A 10,000-nucleotide genomic window follows, 5' to 3' on the forward strand; every position below is an offset into this window, starting at 1 on the left:
ATGGTCTGGATAGCACAAGTGTATTATCTGCACGAAACACTTTGGATGGGAACGAGAAAAGATTCTTGAACGGGGGAACACAAGGAGACTTCAATAAAATATGGGATCATCGAACTCTCCAAACTCCCCAACCCCTCACGGAAGCAACCCTCTTATCAGGCCCTCATCACTAGGAGTTTTCATAGTTCATAGTTCATAGTACATATGTTTATTACCGTCGGATTTTAGAGTAGCTTGATGTAGCTAGTATCTCCGACCCTTTACTCTTCCAAACATGATACACCACAGAAGACAGACCACAACACCAAGAACTACATGGTCTACTCTTTGCGAACAGTGTGTGAGTTCTTTTACGTCCCACAGGATGATGAACATTGAAGGGTTGTGAGACGGGGCCTACGGTTTATCGTCCTCATCCGAGAAGACTTGGAAGTCTAACCATTTGTGGATGTAATTACAAAGGAAGCACTTTCTCCTCAGTTATTTAAAGACCCTGAGTGTTGGTCTGGCCTGAGTTGAACTCACGACCTCCCATGGCAGCCCGGTGCCGGTGCTCAACCAACTACCCCACCGTTGAACATGTTGTCGTCCCCCCCCCCCCCCCCAACTTCCGCACTTGAGTGATAATTTGTCGCAGGGCTAGTTGTTTTTAGATTCATTTCCCCGCATGTTTCATTTGTGTGACGTAAATAGAGTCCTTGTCCGTTGATTGGCTAAGGGGCATAATATTTTCAGGGAAAGCTGTCAGAGAGAGAGATAATTCCAAGGAGAGAGATGGAAGTTAATAAGTGGCCCCGTGACATGAGCTACTACTCGATTCAATTGTGATCCCTTTATCGTTACCTCCTTTAATGTAAACATGATTTGTTTTACAATGCCACCGTCAGGGGAAATCAGCTTTGCGAACTACACCGCGTTTTAAGCGTTTATAGCTTTCCTTGCCTGGTGCATATTTCTGCTAAATAATACTACGATTTTGATGATTTATCGAATCTTCAGCCAGCCATTACTTTGTACCCTTAAACTAAGCAAGAAAACCAAAAAGGTCCATTTTACGCCTGTGGGGGAGGTAATTCTTCCACATAAATCCTGGACACCGAATTCCAGCCTGTGTACGCATCAGCGGCTCCATAACCAGCACAATTACCGACCCAGAATCCCACTCGCACAGTGCCCTGGAGGACTTTTTCACAGACCCCTTCTATTTGCCGTACACGGTGCAAATCCTTCCTGCCTCCATTCCCTTGATTCATGTACACGACTCCATCAATGGCTGCTGGATTTGAGCACTCTGCGCCATTGAAAGTGAAATACCATCGTTTGCAGCAAGCATGGCAATTGTAGATTCGAAGAGCTCCATTGAAGAAGACTCGGAGTCCAGTGTTTGCAGATGTCTTGTTGAAAACACATTCCTGTGAAAATTGACCAGGAAAGAAAAATACCGAAAACATTAAATTGAAATTCAGTAAACTATATCCTCGATATATGGTTTGCTTGACTAATGAAAACCATTGGGTGCGAAACGTACGGCCAGGAATCAATCAAATTACCTGATTGATACGCCGCGATCTACAACACCACATCGTTAGACAAAAGAGATTTATACCCTTGGCACAGTTGTTTTTAGTGACGCCCGTTCTGACAAATCCGTGACTATTTACCTTTATTAAGCCATTATCCCTGCCATCAGCCAGGTTCTTAAAAACGCACTGTTTCCAGTTACGCACGAAAGATCCTACAGCTCCTTTGGGACCTGCGGGACCAGGAGGACCTTCGCTTCCTGCTTCACCTTTGCTTCCTCGTGGGCCTGCTTTTCCAGATGCTCCCTGAGGCCCCTTGGACCCTGGTAGGCCTGGACGCCCTCGAGCACCTTCTTCGCCTTTGATCCCTCGTGGGCCCATAGGTCCTTCAGGTCCATGACTGCCAGGTGATCCCGCAGCTCCTACTGATCCCGCGGAACCAGGGCTTCCTGGGATACCTGGGATTCCCGGTGCGCAGAAATAGGCAGCGTCAGCACAGAATCCATTTGGCGACGTCTGTTGAGGAGTGCTCTAAATTGAGACAGTTAAGAGGGATCATGTTCCTCTATTTCACTTTTATTTTCGCAACCATTAACTGTGTAGTAGGTCAAGCTCTAAATCCTTATGCAACATCATGGTACCCTCGTTACACAAATTTAAACTCAATTTGCCCCTTAATCGGTGTTTTCAGAAGTTTTAGAATAAGGAGCAAGCCGAGGAATCATGACATTGCCTGTTCGCCCTCAGTTCAATTATAATTCCAGCTTAACTGATGAAGAGTTGAGCGTCAGAAAGTTTTTCCGAATTGATGACAAATTTCTCAGAAATAAAATTAATTAAGAAAGTAATTGCTCTGTCGGAAAACTGAAAGTTTTCGAAGGGTTCATGGTGACAAGGCTTACAAGATAACACCCATGTAATCATCGAAGGTAAGTCATGTAATACTAGATTGGGTGACCCACAGGGAATACGCAGTGTGGTGGTCTCGAGGAGAGCAGGGATGGCGTATTGTTGCCATAAGTGGGTTGAGTTCGTGCTAGTTCTCTAAACTGCTCCAAGGATGTTTTCCTCCGTCAATGCGAATCAGCGTGTCAGGAACTCTTCAAGAGGGGCCTCTGTCTCCCATACTTGGCCAAGGAGTCAATTCTTTCCCGAGTAGATTTATTTATAGAACGCCTCCCTTGGGAGATTCAGCACGCCCACTGTTTTAACAGTCAATCAAAACAGAGCTATCTCAGCGTCAAGGAAAATATGATACTTTCATGGGGAGAAACATGTTCTTAAAAGTAAATTTACTCCGGAAAGGGTTGACTCAAGGAATTAGTGGAGATAGGGGCTCAACTTGATGAGTTCCTGGCATGTACCATAATCCACCCTTAATTAAGGAGCATATGGAAGAATACTTTTAGATACAAAAAACGCATCTCTCGATTCGTTGACAAGGGGATGTTAACTACACTCACATTGTTATTGGTGCTGCTCTTTCCATTCGCAGAACACAGAGCGGGCACAAGTAGCATCAGTGCACACATTGTTGTGGTCAGCGGTGTGATCATGCAATGTTTCGTCATCATTCAACCTGGAAATGTTGTGCCTATTAATTTATTTAGTGTATTCGCAAATAGGAAAGGCAGAATCAACTGGTAACAGAATAAAAACCTTGAGATGATGAAAAAGAAAACTATCGAGCCTGGCAATATAGTCGATGAACCGCCATGGAATCAGCAAGGCAACCAACACAAAAAGAAACTCTTGCGCAAGTTTCTAGTGCTTATCCTTGCGTCGCTAGTGAGGTCCAGAATTTAAGGAAAGTATTCGCTGGATTTCAAGCTTACCCTACGATCGTAACTAACAAGTTTCCATCTAAAGTTATGTCTCTATTTCTTTTAATTGTTTGAAAACGCGCCCAGGGAATTTGATAACCCTCTAAATGTACAGGAAATAAAATTCTATGAAAAAGCAACAGTGTTACTGTTAAGTGTTTGCCAAACACTGTTAAACCAAAAACGAATGGTAAAATGCGACTTTTGATCGCTAATCGGTAGTTATCACGATAATGATAAGGATAAAAGGTAAAATGTTTATATCTTAAAGTTATATGTGTAATAGAATTTACAACGGGTAACCGAACCGTAAGAAAGCATAGAGGACTACTAACAGCTAACTTTTAAAAAATGTAACAGGAATTTATTCTGACTTTAGATGAAGACTATTCTTCAAATCGTGAATAAAATACTTCATTCCCCTGAAGCAACAGTAGATGCAAAGAAGAAAAACAAATAATAAATCCCATTAATACCTCCAACTGTTTTCTCCTACAAACTGCCTCGTAGCTTCCTAACGCTTGTGAGGATGTTGAGAACATATGATTTGCTAGTAGATTTCACACGACATTTTATGCTCTTCTAGTTGTCAAGAGCTATTGCGAAAGCAAGATGTTGTTTCCCAAGTAAATCCGACCCGCCTATGCACTTTACGTGATCTAAGAGAAAGAGAACTTTTGCCAACTAAAATAAAAGCTGTTATTTGGTTCAGACAGACTAATGTATGAAACAGCGGACATGTGATCGCGATGCTGAATGCCTATGTATTGGAAACTTTACTGCTGGAAAATTATTTTGGAACAAGCGCACTTCGCTCTCTTAAGATTTTGAATCAATACTGAATTATATTAAATTGAAAATTGACTGATTCATTTCATTCAGTAGAGAGTTATTAAAATGGGTCACTTACTTTATGCGTAACTCCGTTTACTCAGTAGCGATCTAGAAAGGTTAAGATGTTCACCAAAAATAGAGGAAATAGTCAGGTCTTTAGATTTGAAAGAGCAATTTGCAAGACCACTCCTATCACCAACAAAGTTACGAAATTCATGTTACCGTTTGTTGTTGTTCTCACTCTTCCATCAAAAAATAATAATAAGCTAGCTGAATCTCTTCCACTTCCTTTGTGAGATTCAAGAAAAATTCGCGTTGGCACAAGTTTGGGTGCTGGACTCAACACACACGCATAATCTTTCGCAATTAATTTTCTTACTGGTCGGTGATGTTTGAGTCACCGTAGATTCAGTCCTCCAATAGAATCCAGCCGTCTTCTCGTGCATTTTTTTCTTGCTTTGTCGTGACTTGGAATTGAAGTGAGCCACTGCGGTTTGTGTCGCTTTGGAATCCAAATAGCAGATATTTTGCAAAATTAAATCTTTTTGACGCAAAAAACACTATAAACTGAAGTTTGCTGTTTCGCCTGTTTTCAGTTTTGGTGGCCAGTTACGCTACCTACCAAGAATAGAATTGCGGATACGAAAAGCTTACATACCAGCATCTTCCACTATTTTAACATTGCAATGGCAAAAAATGTCATATTCAACACAGAACTGGTACATGATCCTCTCTACAATTTAATAAATAATCTGAAGTGAAGTCACATTTTTATATGTTGAACAAGAAACGTTTCTTTTTAATTTTTGTTTCCTTTTGTCAGCTCAACTATCCCGTTGGGCACAAGTCGCAACTGATTTTAACGTGTTTTCTTAATTGAACATAAACCATACAATTTTCTTCGGAATTTTGTTTCTAAAAATAATTTCTTTGGGGAAATACCATCAAATTGCAATGTTTTTTTTTTTTTTTTAATTAAAAAGGAAATCAAACCTGCTGAAATCGACTCGTCAGTTTTACCGGAAAGTAGGAAATCGAGAACTGGATATCCCACTGTACACAACTGTACAATTTGTCCATATTTCCACTGCTGAGGCTACCTCCTTTACACTATCATTCGTATTTTCATATGAACAATTTCTTTGGTTGTTTTTTAAAGGTAATTAATACTTAAAGTCAATCACAACCAAAGAAATTTCAAAAACGGGAAGTTAAAAACAAACTACTGTTTACCTTTTAAGTAACGCCGCACAACACTTGTCTCAGCGCAAAACCCGGCGGAGCTGAAATGAAAAAGAAGTAGTAAAGACAGATTTTTCGAAAAATGAGTAATTGATAAATTTGCAAAGGGACAAGAACAGTTCGGCTCTTGGGTCAAATTGAGACCCCGATGATCGGTTCCTTGTTCATTGCAGTCACCTTGTAATTAAATTTAAAATGAAACCATCCAAATGGCTGTTAATTATTAGCTTAAGAACTTGTTTCCTTTGTGCGGTTTGCATCTGAAAAGACAGATTCTTGTGAGAAATACGATCGACTGTCGGCGATAACTCGAACCTAAAAGCAAGATAAAGCCTCAAACAAAATTGTTGAAACACTTTCCAATACCTTGCCCTCCCACAATGACAGTTGTTTTACCAAATGGGCTCAGAAACGTCACGGTGCGTGCAAACAACGTTGTGAAGGGAGAGCGAGCCGCAAAAGCTTTAATTCGATCTGTATATTCGTGTTTGATCACTTATCGAGCAAGATAAAGTCACATCAAGACAATTACCTGATGGGAAAGAGATTCACGATGCGGAGTCGACGTGAGCTTGGGTTACTCAGTTGAGGAGAGTTTATTAAGAATCAAGTCAATTCGATTTCCTCCGAAGCGAAATAATTCTTCTTTCGAAGGCTTGTAATCACGCTGCATGATCACCGTTTTTCAAGTTGCTATTTCTAGTCGGCAAAACAATCTAAAGTCCCTCCTTAAATATTCAAATATTCAAACATCAATGGATAAAATCAGAATGTAATGTTGCCAGTTTCAAATTAACTCTCTTTAAGCCCGCAGCAAAAAAATATGAGAACCTGCATAGAGCGATAATATTTCTCCGGCATTTAGACCCTCTTTACATAAGAATCTGTCTTATGCAAACATTTTAAAATGAGCAGGTCTAGTTTATCAAATAGAGGACGAAACTAACCATTGTGCAGTCCGTGATAGACCATCGTGCCTTCATTTGTAATCCAGTGCAGCTTGTATATCCATGAGATCTTTTCCTCAGTACAACGTAATCACTTGCTACTCTGTAGTGTATGGAGTGCGTTAAACGCGTTCTGATTGGGCAATTCGGAGTTAACCACCTAAGTTCTTTTTCACCTCCGAGAAAAGGAGAGAGAAGATCAATGTCCGAGATGCGTAGTAGTTTTGGTCGTTATGGTCCGCTGATCTTAATTTGCAATACAGTTTCGCAAACCGAGTACTGCTAAACATTAATTGTTCGATCACAGTGCTCTTCTGTGAAATATCCGCGTCACACTTCGATCATTATTCCATCCTTGTCAATTTTTCAGAGTTTCAGCGACTTGCTTTAATTTATTGGCTTTGATTATTTGAACACAGTTCAATTATATTACTGCTAATAATTTTTGGCCTATTCAGAGGGCAACGGTTTGGTTACTTTATCGAAGCAAAGTTTGGATTATTTTAAATTAACTGATGACAGCATTTCGATCAAATGATGACTGAAGAAACGGTGAGCTGTATTGATTTGTCCCGTGTAAATTCTTGTTTAATTTATTCCTAAAAAAATTGTTCTGATTGTTTACAGTAGAAACTCCAGAGCATGATCTCGAGTTAACCAAAATAATAAGCACAACCCTCTCTTGCTTTAATTTTTGTCATCTTTATCTCGTATAAGCAAAATGCAATTGAATATTCAGGGCGTTTTAGTATCGATAACGACTACGTAACGACAACAATTAGGGGCACCCAACGACGAATTTTAACTTTACCTCTTAGAAGGAGATTTCTGAGTTCCTTCATGGGATAACTGCATTTTTAAGACGTATATTTATCAGCTAAAAGACTTTGATCTGTTCGGCCTTGCTAGCCGAAAACCGAAGTGCCCGCCGAGAATATTTCAGGAAATAAAATCATCTTTCTTTTAGAAATTGATAGCTGAAAGTTACCTTCCGCGAACTTCCCCAATAACTGCAGTACTTGCTTCTCGAAAATGCTATCTGACCTTTTTGAGAGCCAAAAATGGTGAAAATAGCCCTTCCGAAAACGTAAAGAACCATTTCCTCTGGTTGCGAATCTTTTTAGAAGCTTTTAGATGACGTTCCAGTAACTTGATTGTCTTCGACAAATCTCGAGAAGTCTAGGAGATCGCCAGGCAGAGGATTAGAAACTTGTAGGTTATAGTTCCTCGGAACTAAAATAATAAGCACAACCCTCTCTTGCTTTTAATTTTTGTCATCTTTATCTCGTTTAAGCAAAATGCAATTGAATATTCAGGGCGTTTTAGCATCGATAACGACTACGTAACGACAACAATTAGGGGCACCCAACGACGAATTTTAACTTTACCTCTTAGAAGGAGATTTCTGAGTTCCTTCATGGGATAACTGCATTTTTAAGACGTATATTTATCAGCTAAAAGACTTTGATCTGTTCGGCCTTGCTAGCCGAAAACCGAAGTGCCCGCCGAGAATATTTCAGGAAATAAAATCATCTTTCTTTTAGAAATTGATAGCTGAAAGTTACCTTCCGCGAACTTCCCCAATAACTGCAGTACTTGCTTCTCGAAAATGCTATCTGACCCTTTTGAGAGCCAAAAATGGTGAAAATAGCCCTTCCGAAAACGTAAAGAACCATTTCCTCTGGTTGCGAATCTTTTTAGAAGCTTTTAGATGACGTTCCAGTAACTTGATTGTCTTCGACAAATCTCGAGAAGTCTAGGAGATCGCCAGGCAGAGGATTAGAAACTTGTAGGTTATAGTTCCTCGGAACACCGAGATATTTCGCGGAATGTTCTCTTGGGTGCCCCTGAAAAATAACAGGACACAATGATGATAACTGTGTGCTCTTGAGGCACGCATAATTTAGAAAATTAATTTGCCAGTATAATCTGCAAAACAATGTAAAATGACCTAATTTGACGACAACGAAAGCACAAAACGACGAATCGTTTATCATTTTGTTTTCTTTAGTTCAAAACCTTTCATACCATGATTCAAGGAAGGCGATGGAATAGTTACATACGGAAGTGCCAAGTTATTCTTCGAAGTGACGTTCTCAATACTGCACTGAACTTCCCTCTTTCAAGAAATTAGGTACGGTAGTAGCGGCAATAGAGAGCTTTAGATTCTAGGATGAGAACGACTACGAGTACGAGATTTTCTCATAGAACAACAGGGAGAACGCGCAAACTAACGTCATTTTGGCGGGGAAAACGTAAACGTGATACTGTCGTCTTTTCAGCACTATTTTTTGTAAAAATGTCGTCGTGTCAAAACATGTCAACAACACGGTAGCAGTTTTGCTATTTTTCGATTAGCAAAAAGGCTCAGTTACTAGTAATAAGAATAAGTGAGCAACCTACACTGCTAACAAAGAGCAAGATTAATCGTCCGAGTTATAAATCTTCGAAGTATTTTCGCTAAAAATGGGCAGTCAAATCTCGTACTCGTTCTCGTCCTCGTCCTAAAGCTCTCTAATATGCTTCAGCCGTCTCCTCAAACCTCAGATACACCCAATAACAACGTAAATTGCTCGTTGCAATATATTTGATGTCTTTTAACAATGTTTGGGTGCATTTTAAAAAGCTAAGGGAACCGAAAGTATCTATTCAGACTTTTCAATAAAAAGTACAAAAATCTTTTAGGACTGGAAACTGACATGCCGAATTCATAAGCTAATTTTTTTCTTTCCTAAAATGCTAGTTTACCTTTTTTAATACAAACATATTTAGTGCGGAAGATGTTTGGTATTCACTGAGCGTTCTGCGTGTTGAACATTAAATCTGCTTCAAATAGGTTGAGTTCCAAGAATCTTAGTCTCACTCAAAATTCAGTTTCAAAAACCTTTGGCAAGTTAAACCTTTGCCTTGAAGAGATTTTTACCGAAATTATTCGTTGGAGGTCCCTCGCACTGCCGACACTAAACCCAAACGATGCAAGACCCTCTGCGGTTAAATTATCACAAAGTCATTCTGGGTCATTCTCCTAGCACTAGAATACGGATTTTTTTGCAAACGAGCTCTCAAGCACAAAATATTGCAAGGAGATTGAGGAAAAGAAAGCACTTCTTTAGTTTTGACAAGAGCATAAAACTGAGGAAAACCGTAAGGAAACCGCACTCAGCCACGTGCTTATATCTGACCATAGTCGCATTGATACACAGTTAAACCTTGATCATGTAAACGCCTAAGGACTATTTCTTTACACTAGAAGCATCCATAATTGCGTTTACGGCAAACGACAGGTTGAAATTTACACTCTGCCAAAAGTCGAAGACACCTGTTTTAGTTCCGCATTTCCTCCCTGTTCTCTGATGCAGATATGGAAAATTCGAGGTTGGCCAATTATTCAAGTACCAAGGACTTATTAATCAGTCATGAAAAAATATTTTATCTTACGATCCGTTTTGCCTTACTAGTCACATTTTGAGACAGAAAAAGTTTAATTTTAGTAGAATTTATTAAAATCTCGGGGCATTACATTTGGAACTCTGAGTTTTCCCGTTTTTTTTTTCCTTTAGTTCATCATTTTGCATCACTCTTTTCAATAAAATCAGACAACTTCATCGAGTCATTCAAGCAAGTCGATCCCCTC

The 10,000-nt window shown here is 39.7% G+C and overlaps 1 protein-coding gene across 3 annotated transcripts in view; it reads right to left on the bottom strand.

The window, feature by feature from the left end:
• Positions 1-832: 832 nt before the first annotated feature.
• Positions 833-10,000, bottom strand: part of LOC137977628 (collagen triple helix repeat-containing protein 1-like) — a 28,510-nt gene continuing 19,342 nt past the window's right edge. Inside the window, exons 1-5 of one of the 3 annotated variants that reach the window (XM_068824912.1) lie at positions 6,367-6,536; positions 5,411-5,460; positions 2,984-3,099; positions 1,662-2,051; positions 833-1,412 (exon numbers count right to left, since the gene is read on the bottom strand). In XM_068824912.1, coding sequence (XP_068681013.1) covers positions 1,053-1,412; positions 1,662-2,051; positions 2,984-3,094 — 861 coding nt within the window. In that variant the 5' untranslated portion in view covers positions 3,095-3,099; positions 5,411-5,460; positions 6,367-6,536 and the 3' untranslated portion in view covers positions 833-1,052. Of the gene's footprint in view, positions 1,413-1,661; positions 2,052-2,983; positions 3,100-3,819; positions 3,920-5,410; positions 5,461-6,366; positions 6,537-10,000 lie in introns of those variants that run through there. The other 2 variants (XM_068824913.1, XM_068824911.1) reach the window with 2 other exon arrangements.

This window comes from Montipora foliosa, chromosome 11, assembly GCF_036669935.1.
Source record: "Montipora foliosa isolate CH-2021 chromosome 11, ASM3666993v2, whole genome shotgun sequence".
In the NCBI taxonomy this organism is placed as follows: domain Eukaryota; kingdom Metazoa; phylum Cnidaria; class Anthozoa; order Scleractinia; family Acroporidae; genus Montipora; species Montipora foliosa.